At 36.6% G+C, this 18792-nt stretch overlaps 1 protein-coding gene and 3 long non-coding RNA genes across 5 annotated transcripts; 3 read left to right on the forward strand and 1 right to left on the reverse strand.

Annotated features, from left to right (window-relative positions):
* Positions 1–1230: 1230 nt before the first annotated feature.
* Positions 1231–13248, forward strand: LOC103516112 (cytochrome P450 6k1-like). 2 transcript variants are annotated; one of them, XM_008481064.3, is made up of 7 exons: positions 1231–1568; positions 1728–2024; positions 4421–4822; positions 5023–5247; positions 5463–5714; positions 7003–7069; positions 7157–7655. In XM_008481064.3, the coding sequence occupies exons 1-7, from the start codon at positions 1412–1414 to the stop codon at positions 7257–7259; spliced, it is 1503 nt and encodes a 500-aa protein (XP_008479286.1). In that variant the 5' UTR covers positions 1231–1411; the 3' UTR covers positions 7260–7655. The 2 variants fall into 2 exon arrangements, with proteins under 2 accessions (XP_008479286.1, XP_008479288.1); XM_008481066.2 differs by lacking the exons at positions 7003–7069; positions 7157–7655 and adding an exon at positions 13121–13248 and having other exon boundaries at positions 1236–1568.
* Positions 2278–3327, forward strand: LOC113470291. The gene is made up of 2 exons (XR_003393396.1): positions 2278–2657; positions 2837–3327. It is a non-coding gene; the product is annotated as an uncharacterized LOC113470291 (long non-coding RNA).
* A 328-nt stretch (positions 13249–13576) lies between the features above and the next one.
* LOC113470292 lies at positions 13577–14119 on the forward strand. Its single transcript, XR_003393397.1, has 2 exons — positions 13577–13899; positions 13982–14119. It is a non-coding gene; the product is annotated as an uncharacterized LOC113470292 (long non-coding RNA).
* Positions 14120–14207: 88 nt separating this feature from the next.
* On the reverse strand, positions 14208–14972 carry LOC113470293. The gene is made up of 2 exons (XR_003393398.1): positions 14651–14972; positions 14208–14522 (listed from the first exon to the last, which is right to left on the reverse strand). It is a non-coding gene; the product is annotated as an uncharacterized LOC113470293 (long non-coding RNA).
* Between the last annotated feature and the right edge of the window lie 3820 nt (positions 14973–18792).

The following is an 18792-nucleotide window of genomic DNA, read 5'->3' on the forward strand; positions in this document are numbered from 1 at the left end:
AAGTGTGAATAAGTATCTTGAGTGGTAAAACGCGAGTACCCTACTTATTCCCCCTCGCAGAGGAAACATAAAATCCAGCATCACCCCTTGGTATATTTTCATCTTCACCTTCATTTCATTCCCTCACACCTTCACGACTTTGTAGGCTACATTATTCTCATCTTACACGCTCATTCCCTTCCAGAGATACAATCTCATACCCAAAACACTTCATAAATTTTGCCATAGCTAGCGAATTTTAAACAACTTAAGCAAGAAAACGACGAAATCTGATGGTGGGAAGTAAACAGAGCGAAATTATGAGAGGTAGGGAAAAATGGAGACTTAAAACATACCTATAACTTTTTTTTCCCCTGCAGGAAAAAATCCCAATAGGTAAGGGAAAAAAATCTGGGTTTATCATTGCACAACTTTCTATTACATCTAGGAAAGAAAGTAATAATCTGACAACAATAAAGTTAAATATTAAAATGTTAATATCAAACACCAATTATTTTACAATTGGATAGCTAAGACAAATCTGGAAAACCTTAGAAGAAAGAAGGCACAAGTGGATAGGACACCTCTACAGACACAATGAGTGTCAATGAGTTCAGTTTCAATCAAAGAAGGAAAGAGGCAAGGAAATCAAGGCAGAGGACGACCCCGACTGAGCTACATAAATCAAATAGTGGAATACTCCGGATGTCAATCATACACTGAAATGAAGAGGAAGACTTCTGATCGAAGAGCGTGGAGAACTACAAACCAATCTGAAGATTGATAGTTATGATGATGAGCTACAGTGATAGATGTGTTTGATAGAAAGCTTATCTTTATGGAAACGGGAATCCCCGACATTACCTAATTGGCTCAGGTAAGTACACTAGTAACCCAACTGTATACGTTCAGGATAATCTTATATGTATAATTATATTCTTAATGATAACACATTCACATTTAATTGAAAGAGTTTATCTGTTCTTGGAAGTTGTAATTATCTATCAGTAAATATGTATTATTGAATATAACAACAGTGTTTTATAAGAAGATCAGTCCTTAACCGAGTTTTCGAACAGCTTATATACGTTTTCCGATCGATCTTTTATTGAATATAACAACAGTGTTTTATAAGAAGATCAGTCCTTAACCGAGTTTTCGAACAGCTTATATACGTTTTCCGATCGATCTTTTACATATTTCATACTCAATAAAGTGTTGTTGAACTGTGGAAATAAAAATACAACTACTTGTGCATGCTATACAAAAACATTTTAGATAAAACAGTTTGCAGTGTAACAAATTAAAAGATAAGATAACTAATTACTATCACTATTTTTTTATCAATGGATATTTTGTTAGTTTTGAGTTGAGAGAAACTGTGATACTGTGTTAGTTTAATCTTATTCAGAAAACGAAAATCACCTAAACGATGGGTTTACTAGCATTTAACCTTTTAGTTTTATTTTTGACGGCTCTTGTTGCCTTTTACAAGTGGTCCACGAGGAATTTGAATTATTGGAAAATCCGGAAAATCCCACATATCAAGCCTGCTCCTGTTGTTGGAAATTATTGGGAGCTCCTGCTTGGTAGGTAAAATTGTTTGACCTTTGTATCCCTGTACATATAATCCCGACTACAAATTTATACCTACATAATATATGTGTAGCTGGAGAAAGGTAAAATGGGGGTCTACAATTGTGCCCATGATAATAATGGAGGCATTTCCTTTTGTTACTTAATTGCAGGTAAAGTTAACGTGGCCGAAAAATATCGAGAGTTCTACCATCAGATGAAAGATGTAAAATACTTCGGCATTCTAATTGGCACTTATCCAGCTCTCCTAATCAAAGATCCTGGATTGATTATGAGGATCCTGGTAAAGGATTTCCGATATTTCTACGACCGGGGGTTCCATGTGTCTGACAGTGATGTTCTCGGCACCAACCTGTTTTTCTTGAGGAATCCCAAGTGGAAGTTATTAAGAAACAAAACAGTGTCCGTGTTTTCAAGTGCAAAATTGAAATCCTCGTTTGATATCCTCGGTAAGTTACATAATCTTTTCTTCCAAGTCGCAAAAGTTGCTCAATATTAATATTTGAGACGAAAAAATCATCATGAAAATCAATCGGCGATTTTTTTAAATGAACCAACTGTTCCCTTTTATGTTTAGGTACCTGTTTTTCACTTATTTTAATTTTGTTTTTCTCTTGGGGTAAGTGTACCATTTATTCGCCCACCTAAAAAACGTACCATTTATTGGCCCACCTGTACCATACGCCACATAAGTCTGATGAGCTCTAGTACACTTGTGTATTGATAACTTGGATACTTTTGAACATACCTGCATAATTCATTTCATAAGTCATACTTATTAATAACTGCAATAGGCAGTTTTCCATTTCTACCTGTATTCCACTAGGAAAATCTTTTGTGTTTCAGATAACAATAAGATTACCGCCACGTAGCGATTGAAAATGAGCTTATGCTATTGTTTTCTTTTTCTTTGTAGTCAAACCTGCAATGTTATTGAAATATACATTTCTCTTGAGTATATTAGTAAAATGAAAATCCTTTTTCAATTCAATTATCTTCCTCCGCAGTACAAGGTATACATTTTTTTACTCCATTCAGTAGTTTGACGTTTGTTCACATGCCATGAAATTTGCGGTTGTTAGGTCTGAACTTTCTCGGAGGCTATGCCCAAACACTCCAAACAGTCTTTGAGTGTGCTCAGAAGTACCAACCGCTTGTAACATGAGGTATGTAGTAGATCCGAGCCTAAAATTGTTTTAGACATAACCACAAACTGTCTAGCTAATTATCCTGGTGCATGGTTTTGTCCATTTTCCCGTAGGTCTGAACTTTCTCGGAGGCTATGCCCAAACAGTCTTTGAGTGTGCTCAGAAGTACCAACCGCTTGTAACATGAGGTAGTAGATCCGAGCCTAAAATTGTTTTAGACATAACCACAAACTGTCTAGCTAATTATCCTGGTGCATGGTTTTGTCCATTTTCCCGTCATACTGGTTCAAATTCAAAGTCTACATCACGCATACTAGATTACGATGTGGGTTGACAAGGATAACCTCGCTACAATATTACTCTAGAATCGGCACTTCATTAAATCTACGCGGTGGGTCAAAGCGAAGGTTCGTACTTAAGTATGCACTGAATTTATCGACGGTATGTAAACAATTACCTATCATTTTTCGACTTCAACTCTCACATGTATAGGGAAAAATAGAAAATGATAGACTACTTCAAACTTCACTTTGTCTCGTCGATATAAATACTGTGCATCATGTCAATATTGAAAATCAAATCAGATTTTTAAAGAACACGGTACTAGAACATCCTGTATGTATACATAATGTATCCCTATCATACATATTTTAGTAAGATAGGCTGTCTACATCACGCATACTAGATTACGATGTGGGTTGACAAGGATAACCTCGCTACAATATTACTCTAGAATCGGCACTTCATTAAATCTACGCGGTGGGTCAAAGCGAAGGTTCGTACTTAAGTATGCACTGAATTTATCGACGGTATGTAAACAATTACCTATCATTTTTCGACTTCAACTCTCACATGTATAAGGAAAAATAGAAAATGATAGACTACTTCACCTTGTCTTGTTGATATATAAATACTGTGCATCATGTCAATATTGAAAATCAAATCAGATTTTTAAAGAACACGGTACTAGAACATCCTGTATGTATACATAATGTATCCCTATCATACATATTTTAGTAAGATAGGCTTGTAGGTTGCATGTGTCATAATTATTATGTTATCATTATAATATGGGTAATTTGTATTCCCTACAATTGTTCTTTATTTTTTTCCAGAGCTAATATCGTTTCGTTGTTTTGTTGCTGAAGTACCCACTGATAAGTACAGTTTTCAAATATTCCGTGCGCATAAAATTTATCAATTCTGAAAATAAATAGCTCACTTCCATGTCAACGATTAAATTCACGTGGCATACCACAATGTGCTTTCTGTACCTGTATAATTGTATATGTATAACTCTATTAGTTAAACTTGAAGGTTTGTATAGGTAGTAAGTTATTATGCCCTATTACCCCCACAATATATCCTATGCGTTATTTTTTGGGGACGGTCCTAGAATTTGCATAGGTAAGTCAGTTTGAGAGAATTTTTCAATATTACTACACTTATCTTTCAGTCTCGCAATAGATCAGTTGCGCTTACTTGGATGCTGTTTCAAGGTCATAGAGCAGGAAAAATGAGGACCAACGGAATTTTTCTTTTTCTTCTACGACTTCTAGATACCGAGATAAATCGATTTTTGAGACGAAAAAATCATCATGAAAAACAATCGGCGATTTTTTTAAATGAACCAACTGTTCCCTTTTATGTTTAGGTACCTGTTTTTCACTTATTTTAATTTTGTTTTTCTCTTGTAGACAAGTGTTCAGATGATTTGATCGATTATTTGAATGAAAACGCTCACAAGAAAGAGTGGCCAACACGTCAGTTGATGGGGGACGCGATGACTGACATAGTGTGTAAAGCTATCTGTGGTCTCGAAATTCATTCCATCAAGAATCCAAGTCGGGAACATGTGGCGATGCAGAACATGGCGTTTGCCTCAAGCTTCAGGGGCTTTGCAAGGAACACGATCAACTTTTTCAGTCCCTATTTAGCCAAAAAAGTACATATTTTCCCTCGGATTTTGCACACCTATTTTGATGATTTGACTTGGAAAACTATTGAGATGAGAAAGGAGAAGAACATTAGAAGAAGTGACTTGTTGCAATTGTTATTGGAAGTTTATGAACAAGAGCAGATGCTACCGGCTGAAAATCGTAAGTAGTTGTTGTTAGCTTTTGTTACCCGATCCTTCACAGACCGAATTTTAGAAGACATCAGATTCTTCTTACTCTACGTCTTCATATTGATCATTATTATTGTAGGTATATTTTGTAATTGTAGGTATATTTTGTGGATCCTCTTTATATCTTAAATACTTAAATCATGGCTGTTATTTTTGATTCTTTATTCTCAGGAGTACTTAGCAGAGAGCTCTTCGTGTCGAATATTTTCATTATGATTTTGGCTGGATATGAAACGTCCACTACTACATCAAGTCTGACTCTTCATGAACTAGCTCACCATCCTGATATTCAAGACAAAGTCCGTAAAGAAATCAAACAAGTCACTCGAGAAAGTGGAGGAAAAATAACATACGACAGTCTGAAGAAGATGAAGTTCTTGGATCAAGTCCTTTCAGGTGAGATACATATCTGGGATGAGGCTTTATGGCAACACATTGAATTTTTCACAATCGAATATTTAGTGCATCTTATTTTGGTAATGGTGATAAAAAAAAAAGATGCTTCCGAAACGAGTTATTTTGAAGGATTGAAAATTTGGAGCCATGCTAGTTGTGAATGAACTCCCAAGTGTCCATGTGTTTTCAAAGTTATTGTTTGTAATTCTTTTCAGAAACATTACGAATATATCCGCTAGCCAACATGATATTTCGTGAATGTATGGAAGAATACAATATTCCTGGGACGGATCACGTCATAGAGAAAGGCGTGTTTGTTCAATTGCCCACACTAGCTTTACATACAGATCCAGCGTTGTGGAAAGACCCAGAAACATATAACCCCGACAGATTTTCAGAAGAAAATTCAGCTTCAATTATACCCGGCTCTTATTCACCTTTTGGGGACGGTCCTAGAATTTGCATAGGTAAGTCAGTTTGAGAGAATTTTTCAATATTACTACACTTATCTTTCAGTCTCGCAATAGATCAGTTGCGCTTACTTGGATGCTGTTTCAAGGTCATAGAGCAGGAAAAATGAGGACCAACGGAATTTTTCTTTTTCTTCTACGACTTCTAGATACCGAGATAAATCGATTTAAAAATACCGGTAAAGCGTGAACTTTGACGTCACGGCATACGCTCCCGTAGGCGATGACGTCATAATTCATGACTCCCGCTTTGTTTGTTTGTGCGCAAGCGTTTCTGCGTTTCTAGGGGGGCGGGGGTTGCGTTTTATTTTAAAATATTAGAGATTTCGCATCCTTCCCATAATAAATCTCCATACGCAAACCCATGTTGATATAGACGCCATGTTCTTTTATCATGTTTTTAGATTTAGCAAAGCGTGCGAAAACCAAAATACGATAACCAAAGCGAACCTAGCGGACGCTCAAGTAATCATACCTTTTATTCGTTCAATGTTTTGTCTTGTCCTAATGAATGAAATTAATAACAAATTATTCAAATCAGTTTTTGAATTAATTAATTAATTAAAAACAAGAAACAATGATTTTTTAAAATTATTTATTTGTTTTCTCAATTTAATTGTTCCACCGTTTGTTATCTGTTACGTTCTTTTTTATACAAATAGAACGATTGGTAAAAAAGAACATAACAGATAACGAAGAAAAGAAAAAATTAATAAATAATTATTACATAAAAAATAAGTTTGTTGCTATGTTTTTGTTTTTAATGAATTTCTGAATTAATTAAGATACCTACTTACATCAAAAAAATTTCAGTCAAAATTAATTTCCCCTTCAAAAATGTAAAATAACCGTGATCTATTCAAAAAGAATTTAAATTTACGCTGTGGACCCTACGAGAAGGATCCTTTAGTCTAAAGTGCGTTTTGCGTAAATACAAACAAAATGCTGTAGACTAGTGTAGAAAACAATACACAAAAACGTAACAATTTAAAACTTTGCAACCGCAAGGTGGAAGTGCTGAAGTATATGTGTAAGAGCTGCTACGAAAAAAAAAAAAAATCCCGATGTTCAAGCCAAAACATCGTAATCCCGATCCCCGTGTTCAAAACCCCATAATGTGTGTTATGCGCAGAAACCAAAACTCGTCGAACATCGGACCCGATACCCAAAAAACAGGATGCGAAATCTCTCTATTATCTTGAGGCTTGAGCCTGGACCATTTTTTGGCCCGTATGAATCTTTGTACATTATTATAAAGGCTATTTTTTGGTCCTTTTATTTACAGGAAAAAGGTTTGCTTTGCTTCAATTGAAACTAGTACTGAGCAAGATTTTGCTGCACTATGAAGTTTCATTCTCTTTCAAGTTGTGCTTTCTTATATTAAGAGGAAAGTCTTGTCAAACTATGGAATTGGAAACTGTCTTTTCTTAATATCAAAGACCGTGTGAAAAAACTAGAAGACACAATCCGCTGACGAAAAATTCTCTACTCTCTGTGCCAGAAGGAGTGTTTTGGTTGAATTTCACCAAAGTTATGCAATGAACAAACTTCAGTGAATGAAGAATATTATATAATGTCAGGATGGGAAAAATCCTTTTCCCGTGAAGTTTTTGATTTTGGTCGTAAAACAAAACATGGAGTCAAATATCTCCAATAAAAATATATCAATCAAAAGGTGGTTCAAGGAGGGGGAGATCACCCAGTGCACAAATAATTCTCTTTCAAGTTGTGCTTTCTTATATTAAGAGGAAAATCTTGTCAAATTATGGAATTGGAAACTGTCTTTTCTTAATATCAAAGAATTTTGGAAAAGTCAAAGAAATACATTTAGGTATTAATAACTCCCTAGGTATCTCTTCTTGAAAATGAAACGTCCGTGATCTTTAAATTGAAATTTGATCCGAGCGAGGGGGTCATTTTCCCTTCTAACATGGCTAGTTAATAGTTAAATACTGAAGCATTTAGTTACATGTAGAAATGTTAACGTGACCTTTACTTTCTGAATGCAGTCACGTTTTTTCCTAGTCCGTGATCTTTAAATTGAAATTTGATCCGAGCGAGGGGGTCATTTTCCCTTCTAACATGGTTAGTTAATAGTTAAATACTGAAGCATTTAGTTACATGTAGAAATGTTAACGTGACCTTTACTTTCTGAATGCAGTCACGTTTTTTCCTTGAAATTGTTGAGAAAATTCTTGACAAAGAAGCCTCGAGAACATCCTTGTACGTTGAGAAATTTGTCCAAATAAAAGGCAGCAATAGACAAAGCCGCAGCCTGTCACTCACCATAGTGATGTTTATTTTGATGGAAATTGCGACACGACTGAATCTTATGTGATAGATCATTTGTCAAATTGTGGGACTTGGGCGGCTCCTGTTTTATATAATCTTATGTCAAATACTGGATATATGTGTCTGAGAGAGGTTTTTGTCCTTACAATAATTTATTTGCTGTTACCTTTAGTTAAAAAATATATGTGTAGAATCCAGATTTTCTACTTGGGCGGCTCCTGTTTTATATAATCTTATGTCAAATACTGGATAGATGTGTCTGAGAGAGGTTTTTGTCCTTACAATAATTTATTTGCTGTTACCTTTAGTTAAAAAATATATGTGTAGAATCCAGATTTTCTAGGTGTTAGATATGTCACATACAATGACGCTCGACGCAAAGACCTTGGCTTCAAAAATGAAATCTGAAACATGTGCTGCTCCTCCTCACTGTGGATGTTGTGCTGTCACTAGCGATAACTTTTATTTGTTTGAAAGATTATCATCAGCGAGAGCGCTGGAGAAAAAAAAAAAAAAAAAAAAACAAACAAAGGAAGGGGAGTGGAAATGGAGAGAAGGAGCTGGGTGATGGAATTCCTATTTAGAGTCATCAAAAGAGATGTCATTAACCTGGCTGTTTTTAGTTTGAAATAAGGAGAAGAAGAAGCAGAAAATTTCAGGCGATTACATCACTCTCCTTTGTATATGAGTGTAGAACAAGGAATTAAGGAAAGTGAAAAAAGTGCCCCACAAATAAATAATTATGTATAAAACTCGGAGCGTTGGAAGTGTTCTCATCTAAGATTCCCCTCCCCGAAAAAAATAGTCAAAAGAAATTATTTAATTTTCTTAATTTACCCTAAATACATTCAGACTCCCCTTCCCCCTCTGCATTGTTTTGATAAAAATTCAAATTTTGTTATCCCTCCAGCTCTTTCTTCCTTCTAATCCCTCCCCATTTCTCTCTCTCTCTCTCTCTCTCTCTCTCTCTCTCTCTCTCTCTCGAGGGAGAAAGATAGAGAACGACTATCATGACAAACTTTAGTATAACTTATCTCTCTCTCTCTCTTTCTTCCTCTCCCCTCCCACTTTCCCTGTCCCCCCTCCTCCCTCGCAATTTTTCATACAAAGCAGTTCTTTTATTTCATTATATTAATCAAAAATAAAAGCTTTCTCTCTCTCCTTCTCTCATCTCGGGAGCTTCGTGTAGTTTTTACGATAAATGAAAGATAAAGCTTAAAATATCGAAAGCTCTAGAGATTGTGTAATGGCATTAGTCGTAACAGGAGATGTACGACGGCTCCTGTGTGCTTTTCATCAGAGATATGTTTGCCTATTTGGTAAATAATCCGTTTCAAATGGTATTACATATTGGAAGCCGACTTAGCCGACAAAATCAAAACAGAGGACGATCCTTCTGAACTGATGGGTAATTCTTCTGTCGGTCAGTCTGAAACTTGATCTACTACTAGAGCTTACGAGTATGTACATCTTATGCAATATCTACATAGTCATCATAGAGTTGTCAGGTTATCACTTTATACAACTGGTTTGCTGGAGCCTCCATTCTTCTCTATCTCCGGCCTAACTTTTCATTTCTTCATACATAATAATTATAGTACAAATCAATAAATAAAACTTTCCCATCCCTTATACCATTAAATCCCCAGCATTACTTTGTTCCGAAAAAAAAAATCACTACCAAGCAGCACCTCATTGATAAAATACCTCATCTGAGACCCAGACCGACCCTACATAATTCAATTTCACTTTACCGAATGATGTAATGATTACAATTTTTATTTTCCTTCTAATAATTTGTGGTTGGAAAGCAGGGGTACTGAATTTTTTCGTAGTTTCTCATTTTTTGTTCAAGTAAGTCCCTTGACCATTATTATTGAATCGAAATTTATTATCAGCATCCGAAATATGAGTTTGTTTTCTCCGACTAGAACTGGGGTCGACCGTAATTTAATGGTAACACCTACTATCTGCACAAGTTCTTGCCTCCCCCCCCCCCAAAAAAAATGACGCCATAAAAAAATAAAGCTAAATATGAGCTCTAGTACACTTGTGTATTGATAACTTGGATACTTTTGAACATACCTGCATAATTCATTTCATAAGTCATACTTATTAATAACTGCAATAGGCAGTTTTCCATTTCTACCTGTATTCCACTAGGAAAATCTTTTGTGTTTCAGATAACAATAAGATTACCGCCACGTAGCGATTGAAAATGAGCTTATGCTATTGTTTTCTTTTTCTTTGTAGTCAAACCTGCAATGTTATTGAAATATACATTTCTCTTGAGTATATTAGTAAAATGAAAATCCTTTTTCAATTCAATTATCTTCCTCCGCAGTACAAGGTATACATTTTTTTACTCCATTCAGTAGTTTGACGTTTGTTCACATGCCATGAAATTTGCGGTTGTTTAGGTCTGAACTTTCTCGGAGGCTATGCCCAAACACTCCAAACAGTCTTTGAGTGTGCTCAGAAGTACCAACCGCTTGTAACATGAGGTAGTAGATCCGAGCCTAAAATTGTTTTAGACATAACCACAAACTGTCTAGCTAATTATCCTGGTGCATGGTTTTGTCCATTTTCCCGTCATACTGGTTCAAATTCAAAGTCTACATCACGCATACTAGATTACGATGTGGGTTGACAAGGATAACCTCGCTACAATATTACTCTAGAATCGACACTTCATTAAATCTACGCGGTGGCTCAAAGCGAAGGTTCGTACTTAAGTATGCACCGAATTTATCGACGGTATGTAAACAATTAACTATCATTTTTCGACTTCAACTCTCACATGTATAAGGAAAAATAGAAAATGATAGACTACTTCACCTTGTCTTGTTGATATATAAATACTGTGCATCATGTCAATATTGAAAATCAGATTTTTAAAGAACACGGTACTAGAACATCCTGTATGTATACATAATGTATCCCTATCATACATATTTTAGTAAGATAGGCTTGTAGGTTGCATGTGTCATAATTATTATGTTATCATTATAATATGGGTAATTTGTATTCCCTACAATTGTTCTTTATTTTTTTCCAGAGCTAATATCGTTTCGTTGTTTTGTTGCTGAAGTACCCACTGATAAGTACAGTTTTCAAATATTCCGTGCGCATAAAATTTATCAATTCTGAAAATAAATAGCTCACTTCCATGTCAACGATTAAATTCACGTGGCATACCACAATGTGCTTTCTGTACCTGTATAACTCTATTAGTTAAACTTGAAGGTTTGTATAGGTAGTAAGTTATTATGCCCTATTACCCCCACAATATATCCTATGCGTTATCATAGCCCGTTGTATTTTCAACAGCAATTAACAAAACGCACTTCTAGTCCAAGGATGTTTGTACAACTTCGGCTTTGCGTGAATTCATTACCATCATGTTCTTCTAGTAGGTACGGTTACCACTAAGTGGTCAGATTATTTTCGAGTTCTTCCACATTCCACATGAAAAAAAGCTGACAAGGTGTTACAAAGTACTACTGTATCCTTTGTTCGATAAAACTCGTATGTTTTGTGAATGGGGAAAACAAATAAATTGTTCCTGTTTGAATACGGACTTTTTTATCGGCATTATTTAAATCTATAATTGATAAGGACAGTCCTTTGTGTCCTACAAATAGACTAACAATCACTATTCGGAGAAGAATGAGTCGCAAGTGGAGTCAATGGAAAATAAAATTGGTGTAGTAATTCAGGGTTGATGAACCCCGCTAAGTACATGAAGGGTTTACAAATTCACTCTCATTTCAAGGATGCGAAATGCATGAAGTTCTTTCTGTTCTGAGGGAATTTTTCGAATTAAACGCTCAAACATACGTGGACCCTACGAGAAGGATCCTTTAGTCTAAAGTGCGTTTTGCGTAAATACAAACAAAATGCTGTAGAATAGTGTAGAAAACAATACACAAAAACGTAACAATTTAAAACTTTGCAACCGCAAGGTGGAAGTGCTGAAATATATGTGTAAGAGCTGCTCTCAACCGCAAGCAAAGCTTTTTACCCACATATTTTGATATTTTTTATTTCCTGAAAAAGTTTCGTGCCAAAAGAACTATAATGTTTCTTCTGATGGCGATGGCGTGAAAATCTCCGGAGGCAAAATGGGGACGTGTTTGATCAGCTACTATAACATTTCAGGGTACCTGGATGTATCTATATGCCTACCTACGCATTAATAACTGGAAAACAAAATGTAACTATTCATAAACATTTTCACCTATGTATGACCACTGTCACTTTCAATTAACTTTGGTTATACGTTATACCTAATGCAATGACAAAACAAGAAAGTACATATAGGACACCGAGATTATTACCGCCAGTATTCGGTATTGTATTACTATGCAATATACAAGGTATCTTATTATATTTATTTATTTATTTATTTATTTATTTTATTGTACAGGATTACAACAGGTGCATAGTACAAAGTCATACAAAGAACCAGAAATACTACCGAGATTATTACCGCCAGTATATCGATGTTGTATTACTATGCAATATACAAGTATCTTATTATATGAAACAAAAGTTGGGGTGGGGATGTCACACTGTATATTTTTGTTATTGTTGATATTTTGAAGTAACCTTTCATCTGGTGTATTTTTAACAGATTCTCTTGGGACTTGGGATATAGAAAACCCCGCGGCTGGTTTGTGTATATGAAACAAAAGTTGGGGTGGGGATGTCACACTGTATATTTTTTGTTATTGTTGATATTTTGAAGTAACCTTTCATCTGGTGTATTTTTAACAGATTCTCTTGGGACTTGGGATATAGAAAACCCCGGCAATGTTGTCTCTTTCCATCGATTATAGTCTGAAATTATTCTGTCCGAGTTATTTTGTGAGCTTTGTTTACAAAGTTATCAACATTTTTGCCTAGAAGAAGGAACCCTAGCACAAAAAAAGAACTTTTTTTCCTAGCACAAAAAGAACTTTTTTTGTCTTTTCGTGGCAACAACTCCATCAATACTATATAACTGAATCTAGTAGTTATCGATATAGTTTTTCTCTTCCTTTTTTAAATATTCAGTGTTTTCCTGACTTATGAAGTTATGACCGTCGAATTTTCATTATTTGTTTCAGGTAAGAGAATACATTGATTTCCTCTTCTGGCAAAAAGAGAAGTGAACATATATTATAAGTGATGCTGGTACGTATAGCCCCTGTAAAGCACACTCATTTTTATCTTTTTTACTGACCCTATTCCCGCCATTATTTGCTCATGAAAACCCCGGCAATGTTGTCTCTTTCCATCGATTATAGTCTGAAATTATTCTGTCCGAGTTATTTTGTGAGCTTTGTTTACAAAGTTATCAACATTTTTGCCTAGAAGAAGGAACCCTAGCACAAAAAAAGAACTTTTTTTCCTAGCACAAAAAGAACTTTTTTTGTCTTTTCGTGGCAACAACTCCATCAATACTATATAACTGAATCTAGTAGTTATCGATATAGTTTTTCTCTTCCTTTTTTAAATATTCAGTGTTTTCCTGACTTATGACCGTCGAATTTTCATTATTTGTTTCAGGTAAGAGAATACATTGATTTCCTCTTCCTCTTCTGGCAAAAAGAGAAGTGAACATATAAGTGATGCTGGTACGTATAGCCCCTGTAAAGCACACTCATTTTTATCTTTTTTACTGACCCTATTCCCGCCATTATTTGCTCATCTTCCATTGCAAGTGAAGTATCAGTATTTATGTTGCGTTTCTCTACCTCCCTCTATTCGGAATTCAATTCATTGCATTCTACGCATGCATATTTTCCTCTGCAGCAGCACTTTGATTTGTATGAAAAGGGAGAAAGCCAGGGGTAAAAAAACAACAACATGTAATGTAAATTAAAAAGTTTAAAGCCGACTGAAGGTTTTTTCCTCATTCCATTTATTCTTGTAATTTTCCAACAACAACATGTAATGTAAATTAAAAAGTTTAAAGCCGACTGAAGGTTTTTTCCTCATTCCATTTATTCTTGTAATTTTCCAACTCTCTTTCTCCTCTTTCAGTCTCATTCATCTCTCTGTTCGCCTCTTTCCCAGCATCTATTCCTCTTTCAGTATTTGCTTTGCTTTTTTTTCTCTCTCCCATCTCCTCTCTCTTTGACCAGTGTAGGTCAGCGTATTGAAATTGCATAAAACAAAACTCATTTTCCCAACTTCTTTCCTCTTTCAGTATTTGCTTTGCTTTTTTTCTCTCTCCCATCTCCTCTCTCTTTGACCAGTGTAGGTCAGCGTATTGAAATTGCATAAAACAAAACTCATTTTCCCAACTTATTCCTGAAGAGCCAGATGAACCGGGATGAGTATGAAATTAGAGTTGGATGAGGGATAGGTGTGTTTGTACTCAACCTGGTTGTTGGTAGATGTGGAGGAGAGCCATGATGTATGCAATGCTACCGACAGGTACATTTTTTACTTGACCAATGTATAATAGAACTCCATCATGCACATTATGAAGTAGGTACTCGAAATGCTGTACGTTAAACGTACCTAGTTCGAGTAAAAAGAGTATGTAGTTTTAAAAATTTAATGGAGTTTGTATGGTTGTCATAATTGGATAGGAAATATCATGCACATTATGAAGTAGGTACTCGAAATGCTGTAAACGTTAAACGTACCTAGTTCGAGTAAAAAGAGTATGTAGTTTTAAAAATTTAATGGAGTTTGTATGGTTGTCATAATTGGATAGGAAAATTCTAACTCGAAGGAGTTGGCTTTCAAACCATACTATGACAGACGATGTTCATTTGGAAAACAACTAAAATATGTAGTCTCTTTGGGCTTTAGGTTCTGCTTATGTCGTGTCGTGTCAGCGTCGCTGGGACGCTGCCTGACAATGAATTCGGTATATCCCTCTCTGGTCTCTCTACTCCAGTGACTCGACATCTCGGCAATTGTTTGTCCTAGCTAGAACATCTTCAAAGAACTTCTTTAACCCCCCATTGCCAGTGGAAATCCACAGTTTATAAATGAAATGCAAACATTTTGAATCTCGAGGTGCCGAACACTTGAACATCTCTTTGGAAAGGAAATGCATTATTGTTCAATGTGAACCAAAAAGAACATGTGATCCTTACAAACAATTAGGAAGTAGGAGCATGGGCCTAGTGACCAGATCCATGAACGAATCCGCGCTCCCAACTCCTCACTTTTTACTGAAGTGTACAGTCATTTGTTTATGTCGCCACTGGGGCTCGATCCCCAGAATCTGGATTACGAGTCCAGTGTCCTACTATCTTTCAGCTACTGGGGCTGAAGAGAAGGGATAGAACCTGATTCTGATCCACTTTAGTTTCATCAGAAGGACGGGTCACCGGGTTTGTAAAGAGGAAACCTCGGGAGAGAACCCGATTCTTAGACCGCTTTTATTCGGCTGCGGGCTTGGTATCTCGTTATGAAAAGGGCAGGTCAGTCCCACATATATGAAGAGGAGACCTCGGTATGGAACCCGATTCTTAGTAGACCAAGTAAAAACACATTTGTTTTTTTAATTTAAGCAAGGTTTTAATTTATAAAAAATACACCTATTTTGTACCAAATACATGAGACCTTGTTTAGACTGCGGGAGTACCTGCCACTTTGTCCAAAACAAGGTTCGTTCTCGGAAAGGCTGGCTTTTTCCTATCCTATTCTCATTACAAGCGTCTCTTAGATTTCGGGATGATAAAATCTCCAATGTTACAGTTCCCTCTTTCAAATCTCTTAAAATTAAAATAAAACGGAGAGCACCGTGCTTGCGCTCCAAGGTGAGAAAATATGAGAAACTCTCTCGCTGAGGGGAGAAAAGGGAGCGATGTTTTTACGCCAAGGATCTGCCACTTTGTCCAAAACAAGGTTCGTTCTCGGAAAGGCTGGCTTTTTCCCATCCTATTCTCATTACAAGCGTCTCTTCGATTTCGGGATGATAAAATCTCCAACGTTACAGTTCCCTCTTTCAAACCTCTTAAAATTAAAATAAAACGGAGCACCGTGCTTGCGCTCCAAGGTGAGAAAATATGAGAAACTCTCTCGCTGAGGGGAGAAAAGGGAGCGATGTTTTTACGCCAAGGAAGAAAGGTGGGTGCTGATCATTTTTCACGTCAGATGTAATTTCCATTTTAATTTGTTCATTTCTTACTTCACGCAGGTAACAAACGTCAGGGAGTTATACTCTGGGGGGCGAGAGGTGAATAAATAAATTGAAATATGGAAGGAAGATTTTTCAAGCGTAAGTCTATCTCACGCCCACGGATACATGGTTCTTAAGGTGAAGGCTCACAGTGAAAGAAAAATTTAGTGGTTGGGTGGAAGAGCTCCTTCAGGAGAACCCTGAAATTGTACCCAAAACACACAAGATTCGTTCTCGGAACGGCTGGCTTTTTCCTATCCTATTCTCATTGTCTCTTCGATTTCGGGATGATAAGACCTCCGATGTTACCATAAGTTCCCTCTTTCAAACCCCTTAAAAAAAGAAAGTACCGTGCTTGCGCTCCGAGATGAGAAAATACTCTCTCGTTGAGGGGAGAAAAGGAAGCGATGTTTTTACGCCAAGGAAAAAAGGTGGGTGCTGATCATTTTTCACGTCAGATGTAATTTTCATTTTAATTTGTTCATTTCTTACTTCACACAGGTAACAAACGTCAGGGAGTTATACTCTGGGGGGTGAGAGGTGAATAAATAAATTGAAATATGGAAGGAAGATTTTTCAAGCGTAAGTCTATCTCACGCCCACGGATACATGGTTCTTAAGGTAGAAACACACTGCCTTCACGTCACGTGAGAGCTCACGTGGCGTGAGGGCAGTGTAGCTCTCGTGAACGAAATCACCTACTATAGTATGGGAGAACATTGAACCACATCATTCTGACTCCTCATGAGCTCACGTGACGTGATGATAGTGTGTTTCTACCTTTACGCGCTTCGTGTTAATACGAAATGCACTTGAACTTGCCAAGACTGATAGCACCTGTTGGGCTTCTTTTTTTTTTACCTAACTGTAATAAGGAGAACGATGAAGGGTTTGCTCCTTACCTATAATCTGTTCTTTTGGGGCTGTTTGCCCCTACACTATGTACGCACTTACGCAGAGTACCGCAGATCATAATATAGTGTATGTTCTAATAGAACAGATATGGTTTGCGGAAATTTTGGTTCGCAAATCTCACGCCAGGGGAAAATCGGCTACGCAAAAGTAAGCCATGATTTCGCGGCTTTTTTTTTAGTTTTGTTTTACTTGAACGCTCGAGATAACTTTGCTTTTGATAAAATTAAAAGGCTGGGGGAAAATAGAGAGTTGGGAAAAAAAAAGTCTGTAGGAGAGACAATTTCACATTTTGTTTTCAACGGACGCACGTGTATCGTAGAGAGTGGCTCGGTGTCAAATTAGCCTTCTTCTTTTTTAGCCTGGATGCTTAATTTTTTCCATATTTACCTAAAAAAAAGAAAAATGGAAATAACCGTTCTTTTTCGCCTCCTGTGCGAACTTATGACAGTAGAAATGAGACAGGCTGCTTCTGAGTCCTGACAGGTCAATGTTACGTAAGTTTCCTTTACCAGAGGCTACTTATAGCACGCAAATTGGACAGCATTCCGCAGAAGAGAACCATCCGTATGGCAATGCCCCTTACGGATGGTTTTTTTTTTTTCTGCTTAATATTGTCCAACTATCAAATGCACTACCTCTTGACGAATCACTCAGTCCAAGCTACCTACGCTGTACCACAGGGAGGTTGAATTATCAACAAGAAATTTACCCCTTGACAGAGTCTATGCCTTCGTTACACGCTTAATCCATTAACTAATATCTGTACGTACGTGTATTTCAATAAAACTCCTCGTTTGCCTGCTAGCTATGTTTCCTACAGGAAATTCTGATCAAATCCTTGCAATAGCTTCTTCGTCCCTGAGGAGTATGAAATAAAAATGAGATTTCAATTGAAAATAAAATATTTGAATTTTTTTTTTTTTTTTTTTTTTTTTAGAAAGGAAAAAAAAAAGGGCTTTTTGGAGGGGATGGGTGCGCTTTGGGGGGGGGGGGTCTTTTTCCTCTATTCAACTCTGAATCATTAGAACCTACCAAATGTTCTACCTACCTATAAGTCTGTTCTCATCTTCAGGTAATTCTGCTACCCGCTCTAGAATTGAACTTATTGAACGAGTCCATGTCCTATCCGTTTTACGTGGAATATGTCCCGTTTCCATTTTAACCTCATCACGTTATAACATAGTACTTTCATTTGGTGTTGACCTAACCATGCAGCCAGGATGAATACTTCGTATACTATAGGGACAAAGAAAGTAAAAAGTGCACACACCCTCTGTTCGCTCCACAAAAGAGCACTCGTTTCATACTGCCTCAATTTAAACACATACGTGGTAGGTAGAGAAAATTTACACAACTCGAAGGAGTTGGCTTTCAGACTATACTATGACAGACGATGTTCATTTGGAAAACAACTAAAATATGTAGTCTCTTTGGCCTTTAGGTTCTGCTTATGTCGTGTCGTGTCAATGAATTCGGTATATCCCTCTCTGGTCTCTCTCCTCCAGTGACTCGACATCTCGGCAATTGTTTGTCCTAGCTAGAACATCTTCAAAGAACTTCTTTAACCCCCCATTGCCAGTGGAAATCTCTTTCAACACACAGTCATGTTTGTTTACCGAAGTTGTTCTATCGTAGCTCGGGACAGACCTGACCTGTACAGTCTGGATCCCATTATCTAACGAGCACTTGTACAACCCCTCTTTGTGCAGCCCCATTGTTTGACGTGCACTTGAAACT

This window comes from Diaphorina citri, unplaced genomic scaffold (assembly GCF_000475195.1).
Source record: "Diaphorina citri unplaced genomic scaffold, Diaci psyllid genome assembly version 1.1 scaffold1491, whole genome shotgun sequence".
Taxonomy (NCBI): domain Eukaryota; kingdom Metazoa; phylum Arthropoda; class Insecta; order Hemiptera; family Psyllidae; genus Diaphorina; species Diaphorina citri.

What these genes read in the sequence shown, in the direction of transcription:
- LOC103516112 (XM_008481064.3), top strand. Translation starts at nt 1,412, where the DNA reads ATGGGTTTACTAGCATTTAACCTTTTAGTTTTATTTTTGACGGCTCTT. An exon ending in TTATTGGGAGCTCCTGCTTG is followed by an intron (nt 1,569 to 1,727) that starts GTAGGTAAAATT and finishes ACTTAATTGCAG; the next exon opens with GTAAAGTTAACGTGGCCGAA. An exon ending in CTTGGATCAAGTCCTTTCAG is followed by an intron (nt 5,248 to 5,462) that starts GTGAGATACATA and finishes AATTCTTTTCAG; the next exon opens with AAACATTACGAATATATCCG.